This window comes from Ambystoma mexicanum, chromosome 3q, assembly GCF_040938575.1.
Source record: "Ambystoma mexicanum isolate Mex_15411 chromosome 3q, UKY_AmexF1_1, whole genome shotgun sequence".
Taxonomy (NCBI): Eukaryota; Metazoa; Chordata; class Amphibia; order Caudata; family Ambystomatidae; genus Ambystoma; species Ambystoma mexicanum.
Window position 1 is genome coordinate 64,763,509 of NC_090926.1, and position 25,692 is coordinate 64,789,200.

Below are 25,692 nucleotides of genomic sequence, written 5' to 3' on the forward strand. Positions count from 1 at the left end.
AGTGCCAACTTAGTATTACCTACGCTCAAGGGCGCAGTTATCAACGCATGGTCGATCCCAGCACACGCGATTGACCTTATCATTACAAATAAGTGAACATGGCTCTATGCAGCTGCTGGCACAGCGCTATCACTGGCCATCCCGGAAAGCTACACTATCTTCAGGTCAGAAAGACAGACAGACAGACCTCCATGGGAGGAGGAGTAGTGTTTATCGCGAAGAACCAGCTCTGCATAAGAGAAATACCCAACCAAACGTTCCATACAGGGGAACTACTTTCCATTAAAGTATCATTTACGGCCATACACACATTGACCATCCATCTTATATATAGACCACTGGGCCATACACTTTCATTTGAAGAAGATGTTGCACAACTCCTTTCATTTAACACCAAACCATGCTCCCAAATCATACTACTGGGAGATCTAAACCTAGGTCTTAATGACCCTACTGATGACAATGCCCTCGCCTTAGCCAACATCATCACAGCGTAAGGTTTCTCTCACCACATTAACAAACCTACACACATCAACGGCAGAACTTTGGACTGACTGGCAGATCTCAACATCAACACTAAGATCCTATCTAACACTCCTTGGCCATGGCCAGACCATCAGGTCATCTCCTTCACTATTCCTAAGATCCCCCCACACTCTCTCCACTCAAGCACGTGCCACTCTTACCAGAACACGTAACATCACAGCAGAGAAACTACTACCATTGATGCACCCCATTACAAAATACATGCATAACTCCAGTAATGACCCATCTAGTGTGGTAGAGATGTACAACCAAACCCTCCTAGCTGCCATTAACAAAGTAGCATATATGAGCATTTGCAAAGCGAAACCATTAGCCCACCTAAACTCTTGGTACTCACCTAACTTCAAAACATTACGCAGTACAAAAAGAATAGCCGAGACAAACTGGAAAAAACACCCCATGGATTCCAGTAAAGTAAATTTCACAGCCGCTTCCAAAAACTACAAACCTGCCATCCTCCAAACCAAAAACTCCACCTACAATGAGAGAATCTCTAAAGCCAACTCTGACACTAAAGAGCTCTTCTCGATATTACGAGAACTTGAATCACTTTCCTGTCTCAAATACACAGCCTTGTGTACATGAATCCAAAAAGCCCTCCTTGATAACATCACACTACTACAATCTACAATTGAAGTAAAAAGGCTGAACTTAACACCTGACCAAACCACCCAGTCTCCCACATACACCCCCCAGATCACCAATTCACAATTTGAATTCACACCTGTCTCAACTTCAGAAGTTTGGAAAATCATCACAATCCTCAAACCCTCCAGGTGCCAAGGTGACATTTGACTAGCCTCTCTGCCAAGGTGACATTTGTCTAGCCTCATTCATTAAAGACTGCGCGACTGAACTCACCAGCTTCATGACATCATTAATCAATGCCTCATTTGAAACAAGCACTGTCCCATCCAACTTCAAAGATGCGTGGGTCCTTCCATTGCTCAAGAAACCTACATTAGACCCCAACATCCCTACCAACTACCGCCCTATAACTACAGTACCTTTCCTTCTCAAAATATTGGACCAGGCAGCCTATTTGCAAATTCAAAACCACTTAGAACCAACAACTTCCTAGGCCTTCGCCAATCAGGCTTCTGGCCAGGACATGGCACTGAATCTGCGCTATTGTATCTAAAAATACGAATGGACGATATCAAAGACAATGGCATCTTAGCACTCCTCCTCTTTCTAGACCTCTCAGCAGCCTTTGATCTAGTCAACCACAATATACTCTGAAAACATCTTGCTTCGGTGGCCCACTTCTCAATCAAAGCTATACACTGGATAGTCCTTCCTCTCCGACAGAACTATGTGGGTATTTGCACCTAACGCAGCCGCAGCCTCAGCCCCAGTCTCTTGCGGAGTTCCACAAGGACCCTGTGTTTCTCCTACACTTAATATTTGTATTAAAACTCTATTCGACCACTTGGATGACTTGGGTGTCACCTGCACTAACTACGCAGATGACACCCAAGTCCTCTTACCTATCACAGGTACTTACGGCACAGACTCACAATTACTCAACGAAATCTACCAAACTATCCAGGCTTGGATGGCAATACATGGCCTATGCCTAAACGACAAAAAACCAGACTTACTCCTCATAGGTCCTCAAAACCACCTAAACAAACTAGGCGACCAGTTTAAATCCTTTGCTATTGACGGCATCACTCTTCATGTCTCCAAGGTAGTAAAAACTTTAGTTTATCTTGACTCAGCACTCACACTAACCAGACAAGTTGACGCTACTGCTTCAGCTGCAGCTTTCACCTCCAAGCTCATCAATGCTTGCAGACTGTTCCTGTCCTCTGACAGTTGCATCACAATAGCTAGAGCCCTTATCTTATCCAGACTAGACTATTGTAACGCACTGTATGCAGGCACGAACAGCCGCAACTTAAAAAAAACTTCAGGTCATACAAAACAACGTTCTAAGAGCAGCACCCAACATACCTAAAAACAATCACATTACCACTGCGAGACAGAATGCCCATTGGCTGCCAGTGCATGAAAGAATCCTTTTCAAAACACTTACCCTAACGCACAAGTGCATATCCAACTCAGCTTCCAAGTATCTATCTATCAAATTCCACAAAACCAATCCAACACACACACACATGCACTTCTCCCGCGAGCATCTACTCACCATACCTAGATACAAATAACAGAAAGCAGGGGGTAGCGGCTTCCCAATGTTAGCTGTTAAACTATGGAACACCCTACCTCGGGTCGTCTCCCCCGAGCCACCGCCCGTATTTCTTCCCTCCCTCTTTCCCTCTATTGTAACCCCGGACTAGCCTGTCCGTCCAAACAGCACTAACCACCCTCTGTACACGATAATAATCCTTTGGCTTCAACCAACCATCATTTAACCAACTGTGTACCTGACACCAGAAACTCCCACCACCCCTTAGAGATGTTCTTTCTGCCCCACCCCCTATTATCTTCCTATTTAAATCTTGTTGAACTGTTCTATCACTTTCTCTTCTTTTGTTTTTTATAAACATTCCACCACCCAACAACCCTACTCTTGGACATAGAAGCCCCAAAATGAGAGAACCGTTGTTTATTTCCTCCTCTTCCATAATGTACCCTCCTTCCTTTGCCTCTAACACTACCCCTTCAAATTGCTAGCAATGCCACAATAGCGTTTCTCTGCTCTTTCTTCTACCAATAGCATCCTTACCCAAACTCATCATAGAAGGCTAAACCCCTTCCATAACTTCATAACAAGAATTGACCTCCAACTACCATGGCCACCTCACTTCTCTCCACAGTCATAATAGCCAATCATCCTCTTCAATCCACACCAACACAAATTCACCTGGAAAAAAATACCATACCCAAACTGCACTAAAACCTTTATACCCTTACGTTGATAGACACCCCTCATACATCAACTGGTTCCCTATTCTCTTCTTCAGAACACCACCTCCAGCCGCATCTATGAAAGAAAAGACAAATTGAGCATCACACGTAAATGAGCTGCAGCCCTCTACTGCACTCCTTTACTGCTCCTCTTCCCATACCCAACGCTTGTCACCATAAACCTAACATTACCTTTTGACCCCCAGTATTTCCTTGCACCTCAGAACCCTGCTCACCAAGTCCCCTTTCTGGCAAACCTCCCCACCCGTAACGTTTCCATTGCTGCTCATACTCTGACAACCAGCTCCCCATTTGACCCATATCCCTGCACTACCCCAGGCCTACCGCACAGTAGGGGCTGTAGCTGGAACCATCCAGTCCCCTTCCTCCTTGCACTTACAGAGAGCTGTGTTGCCCTAGCTGCACTTACTCCAAACATTGCTTCCCTAATTGCACTTCCCCTCCCCCTACCCCTTGCATTTTGCGTCTTGCACTTGCACGATCTGACTGACACAAGTTTAGAAAGATTGTTGTTTTGTCATCCCTTTGTGTTCCCTCCCTCTTCTTGTCCCTCTTAGAAACACTTGTGTACAGGCGCGTTATAAATGACTTATTATATCATATCTTTCTCCTCCCGCATCCCCGCCTCCTACCAACTGTTACTCTCTTTATCCCCTCATCCCTTTCAAACCACCTTCCTGGCTCTCCAGTTCTCCAATGCCATTTCTTTTTAATAATATTACCTACCCCAATCCTGCTCCAACCTGGAATATCCAGTTCCTTCATAATTATTCTTTATTTTCCTTTATTCTTTGAATGTGTATTATATTTATTCAATCACATTCTTTACCCACCAACTACATCTCCCACATCACCTTCACACCACCAACCTTACCCTTCCCAAAACCAAAGCACCTTCATTTCAAATCCTACCCACCACTTGGTCCAAACTGCGGTAGCGTGGGACGTACACCCCATCGCCACTGCACAGCCGCTGGGGAGAGCCGTCCAAAATCTCTCCCCACTCACAGTGCAGGTGGCGGCATTCCAGCCATCTCCCTACACCAAGATATTCGGCCCAGGAACGTGCTATTCCCCTTCTGCTCCTGTTGTAGGGGGGCACCCTAGCCCATTCACCTGCTGCTGCACCCAGGGATGATGGCATTCGCCAACTCCCTTCACACTCATGGACAAACCTGAGGCCATACTGACCCCAAGACCTGCCCCTAAGGAGACCATGTGGTCCTCTTTAGGTGGCGCCACACCCTGGTATATCCCCCAATGGCTCACTACGCCGCTTACCAATACCTAACTAGCCCACCTGCCCCTATAACTCCCGTTATCCGCACCCCCCTTTTAAACCATTATACCTGGCACCCATTGCACCCCCACCAAAACCCAGGGCATGTTCCAGGCATTCCCTGACCGCCGATGGGCAAACTGTGGCAAACAGTATTTTCCTCAGGGCCCTCTTAGGAGGCGTCCCCCCAGCATCCCACTACCTAACCCCTCTCGCACTACCTGTTGTGGTCCATCCCCCCTTCACCTGGAACTGGCCTAAACGGTGCAAACATCCATATCACGGTGCAAACATCCATATCAATAATGGGTAGTCCCCCTGTTCGCATATTGAGCACACATGTAGCGCAGCAATATCCCCCGGGTGCCCGTCCCGCTACACCCCCGGGGCATCCCCCCTAAACGCCCCGTTCCACACTGGGGGCCCTGGCACCGAAATGCAGGAACAAGGTAGCACCCCGCAATATAGCTCCCATGCTATGTATTTATCTCCCCCTTTACTGTTATCTGTTCATAGAGTAATAAACTTGTTTTCTTTTTTAAAGACTAAACCCACCCCATCCCTAAAGCTCACAAAACCACCCTGACTTCTAACACATAACTGACGCAGGGGCCTGGAGGGCCACGTCGCGCTGTCCCCTGGTGGTGTGTGATGCGTACCGCAGTGTGGCCTCTACAATGGAGTTGCAGGCAGGCTCACTGCCCCAGCCCTCTGCTCCGGAGAAAACACGGCCAAAGCCCCACCAAGCTCCCTCCCACACCTCCTGGCCACGATCCTGATAGGCCGTGAAGACCGAGGGGAGAGCGCTCCCCGCCCGCTCTCCCTCACCCAGGACTTTATAACCCAATGTGGCCGTGTCCTGCGCAACCCCGCAGACACCCTCTCCCCCTCCTTTCCCTAGCTCCCCTACCCTGCGCCAGAAACCATGTGCCCCCCAAGCTGCCACACGCCACCACAGCAGCGCTGCGGTGCCAGCGAAGGTCCAGGCAACACAGAATGCGTTAACCGCCAGATGTTCCTGAACCTTTGCTGGCACCCACATAAATAACCCCGGCTCGCTGGTCGGATGCAGGGCCCAGAATCTCCTCGGGAAGGAATCGTACCGCATGCTCTCCATGGGCCCCTATTCCTTTTCTTTCTTCTGTGCAGTCTGCTGCAGGATGGGAAGAATAAAGCTGCAAATAATCCTAGGTTGGTTGTGTACTTTGCACACTTTTCAAGTTATCCAAATAAAGTGGTATATTACTTAAACCCTTGGAAGGGCAATAACATGTACCAGAGCCAACTAGAGCTGGGAATCTAGCTGGTCAAGTGCCTACAGTATCGACTGGGTTCATACACCGGCTTCATGGGTGTGCGACCCTAGGCAAATCATTGAATCTCCCTGTGCCTTAGCCGGCTAATCTGAGAGTCCCTAGAGGTTATTCAGTCTGCAGTGAAACGCTAGCTAAAAAAAGCCTCACTTTTGATGAAGGTCATTTTTTGAGACGTATTCACTATACGTACAAATATTTGTTGTTAAAATTAGTGTGTTGCCAACCCCCTTTTATCCAAAAATGGGATGTATTGTTTGGGTAAGCCAGCCCTTCCCTATTAAACCTGCTGCTCTCTTTAGGCCACACCCTCTTGTTAGAGAGCCATTTTTCACCCCACTTAAACCACTGGGTCTAAGCGACTCTGAGTGCTTTAAAGCAGAACATGTTTTTACCACTAAACAGCCAAAACGATGGACTTTTTCAGTAATTGTTTTGATTTTATCGCTTACAGCTCCTACGCGTCTCTGCGGAGAGGGCCTGAATGTTGTTGCTGCGCATGTGACTTGGTGAATAGTGTTTCTTCCCGAAAACTTACCGTAGTGCTCCTTTTACGCATATTTGAGTGATAAGCGTTTACGCTGTGAGCATGTATCATAACACCGCTCGAACCATTTTATTCTCTCGTGTTTCGGGCCTGCGCAGAAGGTAACACCAACTACGGAGGGCTGCAGGCACCCGGGAAGGATGATCTTTGTTTGAGCTCTTCTGGGGAACAGCTTTTCTACAAAGATTTCGTATACAATAGAGACGGCATCGTTGCAAAAAATCGCAGGCTAAAAGAGAAATGTCGCGGAATGTTTTAGATGAGGTGAGTTTGTCCCCAGAAATGCGAACGGGATGGGTACCAAGTGTCCGATGTTTACCCAATCATTTTAAGTTTGCTGTTTGTTTCATATAGACCCACATACCTACCCTGGCCCCATATACTTACATGTGTCTGTGTGTTTGGTCTGTGACGTTTTTCTCTGGATGCCCATATTTCATCTTTTAATTTAATATGTGCGTCATACTAACTATCATCATTAATATATTCTATACATTAGTTGCTTAACAATTTGTTGTTCATTTAAACATTTTTTGGTGGTTGGCTAATCCTTTTGTAAGCGCTGGGTAGATTGGACACTAGTTAAGTGCTGGTCTCTAGCATGAAAGAAAGTAAGAATCCCTGTAACGTACTTTTTGCTATCTGTCAGAAAATCCTATCGGTAGGAAAATCTGACAGGAATTGTAATGTCATTTTTTGCTACCTGTCAGAAAATCCTACAGTTAGGAAAAAGTGACAGGGTAGGAAATTATGACAGCGTAGCCTGTCATTTTTTCCTACCCGTCAGAAAATCCTACCGAGAGCAGGCATTGGGCAACCCACCCAGGGGTAGGAAAAAGTGACGGGGTAGGAAAATCTGACAGCCTGGCCTGTCACTTTTTCCTACCCGTCAGAAAATCCTACCGAGAGCAGGCATTGGGCAACCCACCCAGGGGTAGGAAAAAGTGACAGCCTGGCCTGTCACTTTTTCCTACCCGTCAGAAAATCCTACCTAGAGCAGGCATTGGGCAACCCACCCAGGGGTAGGAAAAGGTGACAAGGTAGGAAAATCTGACAGCCTAACCTGTCATTTTTTCCTACCCGTCAGAAAATCCCACCGACTGCAGGCATTGGGCAACCCACCCAGGGGTAGGAAAAAGTGACGGGGTAGGAAAATCTGATAGCCTGACCTGTCATTGTTTGCTACCCGTCAGAAAATCCTACCAAAAGCACTTTTTGAACGTGTACAAGGAAAGTGGGGGTACATTTCAACGGCTAGGTATTAGGCACTGCATAATACATTGGTGGTTTATTTACACTTACGGCCTCATCACAAGTTGGGCTGTAGCCCTTAAATGCGGTGGTAACGTTATTACCGCTGCATTTAAGGTCTGGCCCTATCACGAGTTAGGCGCTAAATCGGCTGTTTTACCAACAACAACTTTTTTCTGGAGGTGAAAATCCCTGTTTTCGGCAGTATTACAGCCGGCTGTATTAGCCCACAGTATCAGCACCGAAAATTCCCCATTGGATCCAATGGACCCAATCAGGAATGGGGATTTACCGTTAAGGTCCAACCCGTGATCCGGTGGTAATACCACCGGACCAGTCAGTGCTAGGGCTATTACAGTCGGCAGTATTACAGACAGGTATACAGCCCAACTCGTGATGAGGCCCAAAGTCTAAAATGACACATGAATCTATGTTGCATTGGGTACAAGCCGAATGGCTCAGTCCAGAGGCCTGCTTCGTAGTGGGCAAGGTCCTCTTACATCACGACTGATGAGGTACTAGCTATGATCGGTCCCTTGGAACCCATCACTGGGAAAGTGAAAAATGTGGGGCGCATACCTGGTAAAGATGCACAATGTTATATTCTATGTTATGGTGGTATTTCTCTTACAGGTAAAGCCCTGCCCCCTAAGATCTGAGGTGGGTAGCCTGTGATTACCTGCCCCATCTGGACCTTAGACACTTGGCCCAGAATACCTCTGTGTCCAGATGCTACTACACCCACCAAAGATGACATAGTCATTGCTGCTGCAGTGGCTGAGGCTGTTAAAGTAACTATGGTGTGGCAATCCCGTCCCATTTGGTTACAGAACATGGAACTTACACTAGATTACAACCTTTTTTCAGGCGAGCAACCTGTACCTAAAGGAGAGGAGGGCTATGAACTATGGCCAGATCTCACTCAGCTTATGCTACATGACTGGAAAGTGTCTGACCAAGAGAAGAGACGTCGAGTAATAGAGGCCTTGAGGGGGCCTGCACTGCAGATGGTACAGTCCCTTCGAGCATTGAATCCTGATCCAACTTCCCAGCAAGTGATGGGCGCCCTGGAGGGAGCTTTTGGCACTACTGAGCCAGGAGAGGACTTAATGATGAGGTTTCATGCCACCTCTCTGAAACTGAGAGAGAAGTTGTCTGATCATCTGGTGAGGATTGAGCACATGTTATGCCTAGGCCACCATAGAGGAGGAGTAGAGACTTCCCGATTGAACCAATGTCAATTGAAGCAACTACTTGTCTGCTCGCTTTAATGCTCTTAAATCCACTCCGGCCCGGGCATTGTCGGGAACGCACAGGAGGTTGTAGCGGAGGAGCAGCTAGAACCTAGACTACAGGAGTGAGCTCCGCAGAAACTCATTCCAGCAAATCAACAGGGACATCACATCCAAGGCTACAGACTATCCCGTATCCAAATAAGGCTCAGGAGGGTCCCACAGCTGACCATCTCCGTCTAGTTAATGAGGTCAGTAACACCACAGATGTGATGCCAGCAAGCTGCAACAGACTACAGACTCAAGCTCTGCTCCATTGAGGCAATCCAGCAGGTCTCATCGGGCCCACCATGACCATCCCAGTTGATCTTGAGGGGCTGAGGACCACAACATTACTGTACAGTGGCTCCCAGGTCACCATTGTGAATGAGCCCTACTATCGCTAACATATGTCACATTTGCCATTAGAACCGCTGGAGGGGCTAACTCTGATGGGCGTGGGAGATGCCGCCTGTAATACCTGGGATATACATGTGTGAAAATCCATTTAAATCGAGAAGTGGTTGGGGTGAACACCACCTTGGCGTTAGTGTGCACCACAAGGAACCCGAATCCGGAGGTACCCCTGGTCATGGGCACATCCTCAGCTCTGTTCGGCACGCTAGCCAAGATGCGTATGGAAATGGCCGGTCCACAGTTTGCAAAATCTTTGAAGATGCACCCGGCTTGTTAACAGGCCTACCTCAAGAAAGGCATGGAGAAGCAGGATCAACATGACAGCCAACGTAAGAAAGATCATCTACAAGACCAGCTGTCCATGTGGGCAGATGTTTTTTCAACCAGTGGCTGCGACTTAGGTGAAGCCAATGGGGTGAAGCATCACATCAGTTTAAGTGATGTCACCCTGTTCCAAGAGAGGTCACAGAGACTATCACCAGCTGATGTGTATCATCCAGGAATCCAGAAGCCCTTATGCTTCCCCCATAGTGGTGGCATGAAAGAAAAACAATGATGTGCGACTGTGCATTGATTACCGGCACCTAAACAGCAGAACAGTCTCCGATCAATCCACCCCACATCAAGTGGACGAGGCTCTTCACTGTCTGGTTGGGAGCAAATGGTTCTCAGTACTACATCTACGGAGTGGGTATTATCAAATTCCTATGCTGCCCGAAGACAAAGAAAAGACTGCATTCATCTGCCCCTTAGGGTTCTACCAGTTTACTCGAATGACACAGGGGAAATCGGGAGTGCCTGCCATGTTTCAATACCTGATAGAAAGAACTGTGGATGACATGAATCTACTCAAGGTTCTGGTATACCTGGATGATGTTTTTGGACGGATCTTAGAAGAACATCACCAAAGGCTACTGAAGGTTTTGGATCAAATTCAGCAGCAAGGGCTGAAGGTGTCCTTGGCTAAGTGCCAGTTTTGTCGAACCAGTGTAATGTATATTTGCCATGTGGTGTCAGCTGAGGGATCCAGCCAAGTTGGAAGCTCTTGAAACCTGGCACCCCACAGAATCTGAAGGAGATGAGAAGCTTCCTGGGGTTCTGCAATTATTATCGAAGGCTTGTGCAAGGGTTCGCCAACATAGCAGTGCTTTATCAAGAACAGCATGGCGCAGTGAGTCCTGTGGGCTATGCCAGTCGTCAATTGAACCGCTCCGAGATGCACTATCCTATACATAAGTTAGAATTCCTGGCTCTGAAGTGGGGGTGGCTGAGAAACTGCATGACTATCTCTACTGAGCCACTTTCACGGTGAGAACAGACAACAATCCACTAACCTACAGTCTGCCAAGTTGGATGCTACTGGACATCACTAGTTAGCGGCCTTGTCCATTTATAACTTTCAATTGGAGTATTGCCCTGGAATCAATCATATTGACGCTGATGCCCTATCCAGAAAACCCCCTCGCCAAAGATATATCAGAATCTACCCCCATCGATATGGCTTCTGTGGCAATGATGAAAGCTATTTGTAGGAATGAAACCTTCCAGCATGCTGAGCCAGCGCGTCTTATCGACTGCCTTGGGGGAACAGCTAAGGGGGTTCCGGTGAGCTATTGTGATGCGACCAGTCTAAAGCCTCGAATTGCCCCACCTGAGTTGAGACAAAACACAGTTGAGAGACCCAGAACTATGGCAGGTGCTCCATGCAAAAGAAAATGAAACTGAGGGGCCACCAGACAGTAGAAACCTGACAAATCAGCAGACCTACTGCAAAGAATGGAAGTTGCTAGTGCTGAAAGGTGGGGTGCTTCAAGGAGAGTCAACTTAAAGGGCGACTGATACACCAGCTTGTGCTCCTGCGCTCATTACGTCCCTTGGCACTGCGCGCCCTTCATGATCAACATGGGCTGCGCGCCCTTCATGATCAACATGGGCATCTGGTAAACGGAAAAACACTGGAGTTAGTCCGAAGCCGATTCTACTGACCTCGATTGGGCCTGGAAGTAGACGAATATTGCCACAACTGCACCAGATGCATCACCCGGAAAAGGCTCACTACCACGCCAGATACATCGCTGGAAAAGACTCAGCCGTCCAGCCACAGCACTCCAGCAGCTGCAGAGCTCTGGACACATGGATTTAGTCTGTGTCAACTTCCTGAGCCTTGAACTAGACAATAGCGGAACTCAGAACGTGTTGGTGGTGAACGATCATTTTATCCGATATGCCTAAGCATGTCCAACTAAAGATCATATGGCTACCACAATAGCCACGGTACTTTGGGACAATTTCTTTGTACATTATGGCTGGCCCGCACACCTACATTCTGATCAAGGGCGAGACTTTGAATCCAAGCTCATCAAAGAACTTATGCATTTGATTGGGGTAACGGAAACCTGGACATCCCCCTATCAGCCACAAAGAGATGTGCAAGCAGAATGTTTCAGTCGCACATTGTTGGGTATACTGGGCATGCTGAGTGCCAAAGAGACACTCAAATGGAGTCTGCATGTGGCGACGTTAGTTCATGCATACAATTGCATGAAGAATGACAGCACTGGGTTCACCCCTTATAAGTTTATGTTTGGAAGAGATGCCAGGCTGCCCATAGACTTGAGTTTTGGGGTCTCTTCTGATGGAACTGGTGTGGAGAATTACCGCAAATATGTGAAAGATCTTCAAGAACAATTGTCTCAAGCCTTCCAACTGGCGCAAGCTTCCGAGGAACAGAATGCTCTGCAAAACAAGAAAAGATATGATTATCAAGTTCAATTTCATAATCTACAGCCTGGTGACCGGGTGCTCATAAGGAGTTTAGGGAAAAGAGGACACAACAAGTTAGGAGACAGTTGGTATTATTGAGCAACAGTTAACAGGTTTTCCTGTGTTCAGACTACGAAAAGAAGGCACCATGACGGATGTGAAGACTCTCCACCGGAATCACCTCCTACCCATAGGGGATGATGTGGACATAGCTCCAGCTGTTTCCGAAGTTACTCTTTCACCCAGTAAGAGGATCACCAGAAATCAACACGAGGAATCCTCCCACGGGGAAGTTTGCCACCCTGATGAGCCAAATACTGTACCATCTGTAGGACCCAGGTCAAAGGAATGAGGAGGATGGAGCCCCTCCAAACTCAGAAGTGGCTAAGAGGCCCTCAGAAATCCAGGCCTGTTCAAGAAGAAGAGGAAGGGGATGAAGATTCTGAGAGCATAAGCATAGCGTACTGGCATAAAAGTGAAACACACACCTCCTGTTCGCTCAGGACAATCTGAAAACAGGAGAAAGATACCGGCATTTGGGAAAACTTTTCTTCCCACTACAAGAGGATCACATACAGAGTTCAGACCCCGTAACTATGGACAGGCCGCTGGCATCAGTGGACAAACAAGAATCAGTGTCTGAAGACCATTCGGAGTGTCACCATTCAGGAGACTGGGTGCACAGAGTACTTCCCAAGGATTAGTCACCATCCAGAGGAATGGATCATCAGATACTCACCAAGGAGGTATGGTGAACCGGCACTCAAGTCAGTGTAACACTTGTGCTCAGGGAGAACAAGGAAGACCTTCCCTATGAAACACCCCACTGGCTAATAAATACAAAGGAGCCAGTGGAGCGAATCACCTGAAAGGGCGTGGGTCAAAGACCACAGGAACACCAGATTACTGCGGATGTCACCAGGTCTACCGGGAGCGCCTCATCAGCACCTCTTCCGGAATTAGCTCGTAATGTACTCTGAGGAGACACGGTCAGAATTAGGTGGGGTTCCAGTAGACTTAACCTGCCCTCACCTCCCCCCAGCCTTCCACTGACTGTGAATACCCTGAGTCGGCAGGGTATCTTACCTAACACTACTAGCAATCCAAATTAAGGTCCAGGATGAGTAGAAGAGAAAAGAAACGAGGAGGCAAGGTTAGTTAGGTGCTATACCCGTACGGAACAAGGGTCGCTCTGGAGTCGGGTTTGTCAGTTATTGGGCGTCTAGTTGTGTGTGTAAAGTTTGTTCTGTGTTAAGTAATTCGTCTGAGTGGTAGGCTGCAGCTATCAATAGAGTAGGGTGAGGTTAGTGAGAATTAAATTATTCCCCATTCACATGAAAACAAATTGAGGTTGCCTAAATATGTATTTGATGTATGAAGTGTTGTACCCTTTCAAACACCCCTCTGCCCAGGTTAATGAAGTGAGGCTATATAAGCATTTATTTATTCCCGTATGAAACATACTCATCTCCCCACCCCTCCTATTAAGGTACTGAACTGCTGCTCTGGAAGTAAGTATGAACTACGGTAACACAATGTTATTTCATTAATCATTTGGTTCCATGTATAAACCACAAGCGCACCACTCCTGGCACATAATAATAATAATTTAATAATAATAATAATTTCATAATAATTTGGCAGTTATATAGCGCTACAAACCCTCAGGTTTCTGGTGTGTGGTGCTCATTTATCGAGCTCGTAAGGATGAAAGGCTGAGTTTGGCTCCGCCGGGACTCAAACCTGCGTTAGCAAACTCTGCACAGATGTCAAAGCTAGCGCTCTACTCGCTGTGCCACTTGACCATGGAAGTGTAAAGTCACCAATGTTGTAAAGATGACCCCTTCTACATTTCCACACTCCTAAAGAAGCTGTCCTAGCATTGTCAACCATCTAAGGCTGTGTCAGTTTTATTTAACCAGGTTCTTCGATGCAACAGTCAGTCATCAGGGCTGAACGACCCTAGGTCAGGGCCGAATCCCCCTCAGCACACCCTGCAAATACTAGAGGTTTGCAAGAGGCGTGTACCAGATGAGTCACAACTTATTCCCCCTGGGTTTCATTTGCACGTGTGCAGTAAGGTGTGAGTATCTAGACTCAGGTCTCATACAAGTTGCTGGTTATTTATTCTTTCATACCAAATCAAGGGGAGAAACACCTTACACTCTGATAGGATGGCTTCCTATATCCCTATATACGACTTAGTTGCCGAATCTAAACGTTTCCACGCATACTTGCTGTTGTTAAGGTGGGATAAAATCTAAAGTTTTATATTCAAACACTCCAAAATACTCAAATCATACAAGGGGTTGTTAAGCCCAAAACCCTGGTGAGACAGTGCAGTGTTCTGCGTGGCGTAAAGTAGCAGTAAAGAAGGTTGTGGGTCCCTCACTGCGGTACTCGGTCCAGCCTATCCCAGCTTCCTCACACATCCTATGTGGTGATGAAACAATGAAGCGCATGAGTGTGTTGGGGTGCTATGGCATGCACTCATACTTCATTCCTTTTGTGGACTTTTATGTAAGTGCCACCACCGCTTTCTGATGCCAAGAAGAATTTTTGGGAAGTTGAATGGAGGGTATTTAAAAACAGAAGCTGCTTTATTGAATAAAATATGCCACTGAAGCCATGACTAGTTTTTAAAATTCCTTTCTTCTAAAATATGTGTGACACTTCATAGCCCTTTAAATAAGTAACTTGCTTATGACAGTGGCCCTCATTAGGACCCTGGCGTTAAGGGGTTAACGGCGCCGTAAAAGGTGTCGGCGCCGTTAAACCCTTAACGCCTTACTATGAGGTCCCTTTGCGGGACCCGACCTTAACCAGCCGTTAAAGTAGGGGCCCGCAAAGGGACCCTTGAGGTAAGTATGGTACTGCAATTTGCGGTACCGTACTTACCGCCTTCCCCATTATGCCCTATGGGGCAAAAATGGGAATAAGGAAGGGCCATGGTGACATGGGTAATTACCGCCCCGCCAACCTTGGAATGGGGTGGTAATTCCCCATTCCACCATGGCGGACTCCGGCATCGACCATGGTGCTAATAGCAACATGGTTTTCCTGCCGGAGTCCTAATGAGGGCCAGTGATTCTTATGTGCGCTGCAGGAGTTTAACATGTGAGAACAAGACTCTGGGCCTCATTCCGAGTATGGCGGTAAGGGATAGCGGCCACCGCTAACGAGAGCGGTGGCGGTAATCCCTTACCGCCATACTCCGAGTTCCCTTAGCGCCATGGTGGTTTTAACACCTGCTTTTAGCAGGCGTTAAAAACCATGGCGCTAAGGGACCTTGATGTTAATTACGCCACCGTAATTTACGGTGGCGTAATTGACGCCTTCCCCACTCCCATTATGCCCTATGGGGCAAGAATGGGAATGGGGCAGGGTAAATGGGGATTGGGGAATTACTGCCCCGTCAACCTTGGAATGGGGCGGTAATTCCGCCAACCACCAAGGCGCTGCCGGTCCGGGTACGGCGTCAACCAAGGCGTTAATAGCGCCATTGGTTAGCGCCGTACTCGGAATGAGGCCCTCTATCTTCATGTTATAATTGAATTTAAACCATAACACACCTACACATTTAGCTGCTCAAACTATTTTTTCTGCAACCCATTACAACCTTATTTTTATATTTCCAAACAGATTATTCATTTATTGTGTGTGTGTGTATGAATAACTATACAATGGCCCTCATTAGGACTCCGGCGGAAAACCATGGTGCTATTAGCACCATGGTCGATGCCGGAGTCTGCCATGGCGGAATGGGGAATTACCACCACCATGGCCCTTCCCCATTCCCATTTTTGCCCAATAGGGCATAATGGGAATGGGAAGGCGGTAAGTACGGTACCGCAAATTGCGGTACCATACTTACCTCGAGAGCCCCTTTGCGGGCCCCTACTTTAACAGCTGGTCTAGATCAGCCGTTAAGGTCGGGTCCCGCAAAGGGACCTCGTAATCAGGCGTTAAGGGTTTAACGGCACCGACACCTTTTACAGCGCCGTTAACCCCTTAACGCCAGGGTCCTAATGAGGGCCAATGTCCTAAATTAGATTAAGCATGACGCCAGGTATCAAAAGGAATGATACTGTGTTGATGTATCTGTTATGAGTAAAATACCCCCGACCGTTCGCGAACAACGCAAGTCACATCTGAGATTTGTAACGTTTTAAAGGAGCTTGGCCTTGATATTCTATTAGGTTATGGAACTCCTATGCTTTGCAATATCTTTATAACATACATTAGGGGGTATTTTTATCACATATCAGGCTCGGCCTGCCCTATAAGGCAATGCTACGCATCAACGTGTTTACATGGGCCAACTTTTATGATCTGATGTGGGGCTTTTTTGAGTGAAAGCAGACCCTTTTGAGTTAATGAACTGTTCATTTGGTAGGTTCGGCCATTGTTAATGACCAATGGATAAACATAATGCACCATTTGCCACAAATGTTACCAACAACAACTCTTTGGGTAGTACTCTGTCTGTTATGAAAAGTAATATACCGCCATTTGTGATAGTGGGTGGTTTTTTCATTTGTTCCCTGGACCATTGTGTGTCCTAGTCCAAAAAAAACACCACCCCACACACAGATGATTTTCATTGGGTACTATCAGGAGAGCAGGCAGGTCTATGTAGGTACAGGTGGATGGCAACCGGAGGCCAGCCAGGCTCGCTGCCCACCCAGAGCACCAGCGCACTCTGTATTCTTCACTTCCATCTATTGCCACCGCCTGGTCTTGGAGCTGTGATGGATTGGAGTTTGGCTGCAGCACGGATTGGCACAGCCATTATCCCCTGCGCACAGAATCATCACTTCACAGCACCGCCTGCCGCCGCCACTTCCATTGCCATTTTCTTTTGAATTCTGGCATGGGGCACTCCCGTGAAGACTTATGCCGCCTTGTCAAGTTTACCTCCCTCCTTTTTCCCATTTGTGTTCACCAATTAGTGGGGGTCCTACCGGGTGTATATAAATCCTATTAAGATGAAATGTGTCAATGCTGCTCTTCGTCTGCTAAATCCCCCAGGACGGAGTGAGGACGGATCTGCATTTGTGGAACTGCAATTCTTCACCTCCTTTTCTTTCTGGATAAAACTCTGAGTACACTGCATCTGCTTATCAGTTCTTGTGATCTGTGTTTGTTAATAGTCTACGTGGGTGTGTTTTTAAAATGCACACTGCAGGTGCTTTGGGATTTCTTGTGTACGATATTCACCTACTGTTCACTAAAATCGAAAATGAATGGTTCTGGGCTGCTCCGTGTGTGCTTGCTGCATTCTGACATAGATCCATGTAGCTGCCACTACTGTGCCAAAAAAGCAGCGGCTATCAGCCATGCATTATGCAGCACGGACAAGGTGAAGAGATTAAAAGGTTGCATTTCTATTTAAATGTGCTGGTGAAAGGATTGGGGGGAGGGGCAGTGCAGCTGCAGACATCTGCCAATTCTATTCAGGTACTGGAACATTGGGCGTTGTAATAACGTAACGATGGACTCCATTTCATGTTAATGTTATGTTAATGTTAAAGGATATTTTTACCGCGCACTATCACCACCGGAGTGGTCCCCTGGCGCTCTGGCGGTTCTGAAAGAGGGAGAGGGGGGCAAGTTAGTGGGAATAAGCTGGAAAAGTGCAAGAGAGCAGTGATTTGCTGTTGGCAGCCTCAGCCCGGTGGGTCAGTTGGCTGGGCTTGGGGTGTTTTACGGTCAGTAGTCGTCGTGTGCTGTTGTGCAAGTCTATGTACGGTTTGTTTTGTTGTTGCAGTGTAGTGAAGTTTGTGCGGATTGCTGCGTTTTAGGCTTGTGGTTGTATTTGGTTAGAGTTTGAGAGGTGTATGCAGAGAGATTAAATTGTTAGTGGATTGGTTAGTTGGCCTTTCTGTCCTTGCAATTATGCCTAGGTGTGATGCTTGCTATCATTCACTATTCCATCTGAGTGTGTGGCGCTTGCCAATTTCAAAATTCTATCTAGATGTGAGGAAGGCTAGTGATAACGATTCCATTCGGGTGTTGCACTTGTCATCATTCATAATTTCATCTAAGTGTGGCGCATGCTAACATTCACATTTCTATCTAGATGCGACGCAGCCTATAGTCAAGAGTTCCATCTAAGTGTGGTACATGCTAGCATTCATAATCCTATCTAGATGTAACACAATCTAGAGTTACGGATTCCATCTAAGTGTAGTACATGCTAAAATTCATAATCCTGTCTAGATGTGACGTAAGCCAAAATTGAGAATTCCATCTAAGTGTGGTACATGCTAAAATTCATAATCCTGTCTAGATGTGACGCAAGCCAAAATTGAGAATTCCATCTAAGTGTGGTACATGCTAAAATTCATAATCCTGTCTAGATGTGATGCAAGGCAAAATTGAGAATTCCATCTAAGTGTGGTACATGCTAACATTCATAATCCTGTCTAGATGTGACGCAAGCTAAAATTGAGAATTCCATCTGGTTGCCAGTCATTTGGTCGAAAACAATTGGTCGACTGGACAACTGGTCGAATCAATTTGGTCGAAAACCAAATGGTCGAATTTTTTTTTTTTTTATTTTCACCCCTTTTTTGTTTTTTTTTGGGGGGGTCCCCATCCCAACCCCCTTTTTTTTCTTTCTTTTTTTTTTCTACACGAAAACCCACAAAACACATATATAAATAATAAAAAAAAAATTTGACCATTTGGTTTTCGACCAAATTGCAGTCGACCAGTTTGTAGTCGACCAAATGACTGGACAGCTTCCATCTAAGTGTGGTACATGCTAACATTAATAATCCTGTCTTGATGCCAAGCAGACTAAAGTCAAGAATTCCATCTAAGTGTGGTACATGATAACATTCATATCGAGAAATCCGTCTAAGTGTGGGACATGCTAGCATTCATAAGAACAAGTAGTTCTTGCCAACGCAAAGGTTGGAGACCCTGGCTCTAGCTGCTCTTTACCAGAGTTACATCCTGCTTAATGCCCGATACACAAAAGCTCCTTTTAGCTGTAGCTCATGAAAACGTTACTTCTGCTCCGTAAGAAATATACATGTAGTAAGGATGGCAAAGACCAAGGTAGGCAGCTGAACTCTTTATTGTAGTAAACCTCTAAGCACACTTAATGATGGCACTTGTACATCAACCACCCTCCCCTAACATGCTAGGAGAAGTGTTCTACCTCTGAACACACAACCCAAAAAGTCACAACGTGGACACCACATGGTATAATATGCCCCAGCTTAAAAAAAAAAAACTTTAAAAAGAACACAACAAATGAGGAATAAAAAAAATATATCACACGAAGGAGTTTCCCAGTGTATAACATTTGATATAGACAATATGACAGGGGCACACCCAAATCAATTAATCCAAAAAAAAATAAGGTACAGTCTAGGTCAAATAGTTCTAAGATCAAGGTGTAGAACTAACCCCGCTAATTACCGCCAGATTGCCTTAATTGATTCGTCGACAAAAGGTATTTGCAACATTTATTTTGAGGGACCTCACAAAGTGGGTGGAGGCTGATAACTTGTTAAGTCCCTTACAAACAGCATTTAGCAAAAAGGGGCCATAAGTGCCTTGGCTCTGTCCATCTGCACTTCAGATATTGGCGTGCCTTTAGGAAATCATTAAATATGGCAGTGTCAGACCCAACGGCTGCTTTTGATAATGTGGACTTAGCTATTATTTGGGCACAATTGGAGAAGTGTGGTATTCCTCTGGATCTCTTGGGAGTGATCCAGTTGCTATATAGCAACAACTCCAATTGTTGGATTGAACACACAGGATGATCTGTCTAGCCCTATTGCTGTTACAAGAGGGGTCCGCCAGGGCTGTATCCTGGTACCAATTCTCTTTAATATCTTTCTAACAGATTTATGGAAGGAGTCCTTATTATTGGCCTGTTATGCACACAAATGGGGCGAGTTAAGAGTCAACACTATTGGCTATGCGACAACCTTTTGCTATTGGATTATACCCCAGCTGGCCTTCAAAAGACTTCTGGAAGTAGAAGGGGGATTATTCGTCGCACTACAGCATGCACTACTGCTACCCACATTAGTAGTAGGGTAACCTCCACTACTATTGCTTCCACTTGTAAGGTTATTCATCCTACTGCCTGCACTGTTAATGCGGTAACTATTGCTACTTTTAGAGGAGCTATTGATAATAGTGCGACTAGTAGCATAAATACTTGAATTAGCAGTACTAGCATTGTTGACAGCACTCTCATGATTATGCTCCATTTTGAGTATGCATCATTTCGAGAATAACAATGTTTCTTACACGTGATCAGAGAGCAGTCTTATATTCATGCCATTCTGTAGTTTTTGCTCCTGCCCTTCTGTAGTTTTTGCTCCAGCCCTTCTGTAGTTTTTGCTCCTGCCTTCTGTAGTTTTCAATGTCCCCGTTCTGGTGATTTAATTCATCCTGCTGCAGGTATCTTCAGCTGTTCTTTTGGGTGACCCGATGATCACTTTTAGAATAAATCTCGGGCATCCAAAAGATAAATTATTAAAACATTAGCACCCAGGATGGGTGAGGGAGTGAGCCAATCAACGGATGGATGAGGGAGTGAGCCAATCAACTTGCTCAAAACACGAGCTAAAATTATTTCAGCCAATGTTCTGAGCCAGATGTGCGCTCCTTGCACCCGCCCTCCAAGAGCTCTGGCTCACCACTCACCAACACTGCATGCCACTCGCTGTTGCCAACTCACCCACCCCATGCCACAAACATCCCTGTTGAGAACGGCAGCTCACAACAAACCACCTTCAACCATATACCCCGACAGCACTTACCTGGCACAAGCTGCCGCTCTTTGGCCCTTCACCCACAGCACAGCCACCAGGGAAATGGAGAAGGGACAACAGGTAATTTTCTTTTCCTAGTGGCCGTTGTCGTATGTTTTTATAAACTTGTGAAACTACCACCATTCCATTTCACACAAAAAAAAAACTCAGCACCCCAGCAGTTGGCCCAAGGGGGCTAATAGCCAATTCTAAGGCCTGTACTTGCGGTAACAACACAGGGACCCTCTATTAACTCTGACGTCATGTGTACAGCCTTTAAAACCAGGCATTACTGGATATAACTAAATATCAGTTTTAAAAAGCCACAGAGCATCGAGGCCGATTGGAAGCCGTGCACTTCAGGAGGGGCTTGGCACTCTCCTTTTTATGTAGTAAACACTAACAGATTTGGGATTTCAAGTCCACAACTGGGTGTAAATACAGGCACTGCACCATGGCCGGTTTTATAGTCTTTTGTCCATGTTCACAGCAGATGTGTATTTGTCTGTGTTCTTGTGATCGAACACCTACCTACAGAAGGGATAGTCCAGGGGTATGGGACATTATGTGGGCCCTATGCCCAGCCTAAACCTCATAGGTGCCCGGAGGCTCACTCGATTAACCCAGGTTGTCTGCACCTGGTTTGTTTCGACATTTCAACATGTTTCCAGCAGGGTGCAAAATTTGCACTCACTTCTAGTGATATTTGACTCTTGGCAAGTTAGAAATGGTGCGCTCTATGTATGTATGGAATTGAGGTGGCTATGATATGATATCCATAACGCCCTTAATACCCAGAGGCTTCCAAGCACGGACCCGGGGATCAAACGCCTCTGCCGCTCCATGTCGTCCCGCCTCCAAGGTGAGCACGCTGCCGCTGAGCCATCCTCCCAAGACTGAAAGAAGGTTTGGGGCTGGCTAAAGGCTTGCAGGTAGAATGCGTGCCCCGTGCTTTCAGAGTACTAGAGCTTGCCAGCACAAGTTAAAAGATGTGAATAAGCATTTCACCTTCTAAAAGTCTGATTAAAAAGAGGGTTCCCAAAAGGGTTATAGGAGTCCATGATTATTGTTGGAGAATGAGGGACAGAAACGTTTTCTAGGGATGTAAAGCAAACATAGTAATGGTAAAAGTAGAATTGTTAAATATAAAGAAAACAAATCTACCTTCATTGAACAATGAACTTCTCATATCTAAGAATACCACAACGCACGTAATACCCAGAGGTTTATAAGCGCGGACCCGGGGATCGAACCTGTGGTGCTCCGTGTTGTCTTGCTTCCAAGGCAAGCACGTTGCCCCCGAGCTATACTCCCGAGATAGGGTGATGTATTTTGCATTTAAAGGTAGTGTACAGTGTTATGTTTTAAGGGATGTGCGACTAGGTAGCTGACAGAGGTGGGAGTATGAGATGGAGTCACAGAAGTGTTGCGGTAAAGGCGGGGTCCGGGAGATAAGGTAGCAGGAGTTCCGCCATGTTGAATTCTCGGTTGTGTTACAGGATGTGTTTTGTGAAAATCTCAGAAACCGGCCTACCGTGGAGCTGTGGCTCTATCCAGTTGATCCTGAGACAAGTCCCCCTTCCTTCCCCCAGAGAGATGTTATGCTGTCAAGGTCACAGGCACCCGGGCTTTGCCGATAACAGTTCAATCCAGCTGCTGTGCTCGTAGGAGCTGGGAAAGGAATGTTGGGTCCAAGGTGGAAGGGTAGGAATGCGTCTTTTCAAGGTTGAATTCCTGTGAACAGGGCATGGGGTTCTGTGATGCTAAGAGGCCTAGTGAAGATTTAAATCACTACTGCCATCACCCAAAGTGCGGTCATCCTATGTGAACTTCAGGGTCTGCACTCTAGGGATGAATACATTAGCGAAATTCAAACATAAGAGTGCCCTGATCACGTCATTCATAAGCACCTGGGTTCCTAGAGAGATAAGGGGGGGCACGTGCTAGGGCTGTACCATGATTTGGGACGGGAGGAGATGCCAAAAAATGTATCTACAAGGGCAGGGAGCTGTTTGTGCTTGCCACAGTGTCTGGTATAATGAGGAGGCCCATTGTATTATCAAATCGGAGTTGAACTCGCTATTCACATTTTGATCAGGCTCTGACGGAGGGGTGCACATCACATGATGGTCAGGCATATTTTCATTGTTAGAAAAATGTATTATGGTAACAATGTACCTGGTAGTTAATCAACTCATAGTCACTATGTATCAGGTCAAGTGTTTAGGGGAATGTGTTCGATAATGTGTGACTAATATTTTAATGGACTATAAGAGATAATTAAATGTGAATATAGGTGTTAGCCAGTGGGGAGCGCAGGATCATGTTGTAATCTTTATTATGTTAATTTGAGGTTTTCTGCTATAAAAGATGCAACTCCTTTGAGTGGGGTGAGCTCTGTGTTAGTTCGATTCTACAGGGCTGACGGATACTTTTTGCATGTAATAAAACTTTTGTTACCTTGCAAACGGTGCATCGATTATGTGGCCGATTTGGGATTTTTTAAATCGTTTGTGTTTTGGGTCATTCACCTTACACAAGTGTGATACCACTGGACGCATGTGAAGCCGTGCCCACTGAAACACAGACGCATGCTGACATGTAACATTGTACTTTGAGAACATTCCTGAATGTATCCCAGTCTTTGTCCAGTAGAAACCCCAATAGATGCTACAGGTGGACTGCCCGGTCCATAGGCAGTAACCCGCCCCTTAGCGGTCCAGAAGCAGGCCCCTATATACTGCAGACCTGTGCATTTTCCAAACAAGGTTTGTCCCAATTGATCAGGCACTCCTAGAGAATTCAACACTCTACAGATAACTGCTACGTTCTCCATCAACAGCCCCCTTTAAGAAGCCTTGATTAGCCTGTCTCCAGGTATACCCTCGGCATGAAGAAGTGCCACCACTGAACCCAACACCTTTGTAAAAATCCTGAGCACCTAAGGGAAAGGTCCTGGTACTGAAAATGCCTGCCCAGAAAAAGAAATCTCAGAAACCTCAGATGTGACCTCCGAATGGGCACGTGAAAATATGCATCCTGGAAATCCAATGATGCCGAAAAGTCCAACTCCTTCACCAGCTGGATGATCCACTGCAGATTCTCCATCTTGAAATTCAAAGTCTGCACAAACTTGTTCAGCATCTTGAGGTCCATGACTAGCCAAAAACTGCCATTGGGTTTGGGCATCACAAATATAGTAGAATAGAACCTCATAGTCCTCTTCCTCCTTAATTGCCCCCTTCTCTAACAATTCCAGGACACTTTGGGCCATAGCCAGAGAACACTCAGTCCTCCTGGGATATGAATTCAGCAATGTTCCCAAGCACAGGAGAGGCGATACAAACTCAATCTGGCATTCCTACCAAACAATCTTTGTTCACCTACAGGCTGTTAGATACAGTCCCCTAAGATGGCCAGAACTAGTGGAGCGTGGCCCCAACATATTTAGTGTCAGGAATTCTATAAAGGTGCCGGAACAAAGGGTTTGCCAGACCTGTGTGGCCCCTTAGACCGACTTCCACCCAGGGGCTTCTGATAACTTTGTTTGGACACAGCGTGACTCTGAAACTTCTTACGCCCACCAGAAGCCCCAAACTTGGGCTTGACCTCAGAGTGACGAAGTAGTTTGTCAGTGTGCTTATCGGCTTTGAACACCCAACACACCCTGTCCAGAAAATCGCCAAATAACATTTTGCCATCAAATGGAATTTTCAAAGCCACCGCCTTCTGATGGTCATCCAAATGCCAGTTGCAGAGGTGGAAGTGACGGTGCCTGACACTGCAGCTCCCATGGTCACCATGCCAAATCCGACAGGAGCTCCACCTGTGACTGCATAATTTGCAACAGAGGAACACAGTCTGACCCTTCCTCCACAACCTGAGCCAACTTCTAAAAAAAAAACGAAAGCCGTCTCAACCATGTTGGAGGCATGCTTCGCAGCCTAAAAGGCGTTGTGTGTGCCCTGCGTAGGACCTTTTCTGGGCTGAATCCACCTTTTTGTCCACAGGATTCCAGACGGCTGACTCCTCAACCACCATTGGCGACCGATAGACCAGACTCAACAGGATGGAATCCACCTGAAGTACCTGTGGACGTGCACCCTCCTCTCCATGCAAGGGATAATGTTTTGCCCTAAAGCGAGAAATCGGCGCCATTTCAGGCTCCTGCCAGTCTTTAAGGACTTCTTCCCAAATCTCAGGAAGTAGTGGCAGTCCCACTTTGATATTATGCTTAAACTGGCATGCAGAGTGCCAATATTCAGACTCCACACTAATCACCGGGGGCTGTTGTTGAAACCCCATGTATTCCGGTACCAACACCTCAGCCAGCGCCTCTTTGTCCAGATATTTCCCCTTCTCACCATCGACAGGCAGCGCCTCAGATGAAGACGAGGAGGAGCACCCGTCGGAAGAAGACGACGATAGCACCAAGGACCTGGAACATCTGGACTTCTTCCACACTCTGGCCTCCCTTGTCAGGACCTTGCAGCAAATGCAGACCAACCACTTATCTGACACCCTCTTAAGCTTGGAGGAGGCACACTGGTCAGTGTCCGAAGGGGAAGACAGTGAGCTTGCTGTGTCAACCTCCAACATGCCTCAATTTACACAGCCGATTGTG

The 25,692-nt window shown here is 46.5% G+C and overlaps 1 protein-coding gene across 5 annotated transcripts in view; it reads left to right on the forward strand.

Moving 5' to 3' along the window:
* The first annotated feature begins 6,607 nt into the window (after nucleotides 1–6,607).
* The window catches only part of LOC138582123 (zinc finger protein with KRAB and SCAN domains 1-like), a 98,206-nt gene continuing 79,121 nt past the window's right edge, over nucleotides 6,608–25,692 (forward strand). Inside the window, exon 1 of one of the 5 annotated variants that reach the window (XM_069653120.1) lies at nucleotides 6,608–6,844. Coding sequence is in view for 2 of the 5 variants with exons in the window: in XM_069653115.1 (XP_069509216.1) it covers nucleotides 6,821–6,844 (24 nt within the window). In the remaining 3 variants the exon portion in view is untranslated. The remainder of the gene's footprint in view (nucleotides 6,845–25,692) is intronic. The other 4 variants (XM_069653119.1, XM_069653117.1, XM_069653115.1 and 1 more) reach the window with 4 other exon arrangements.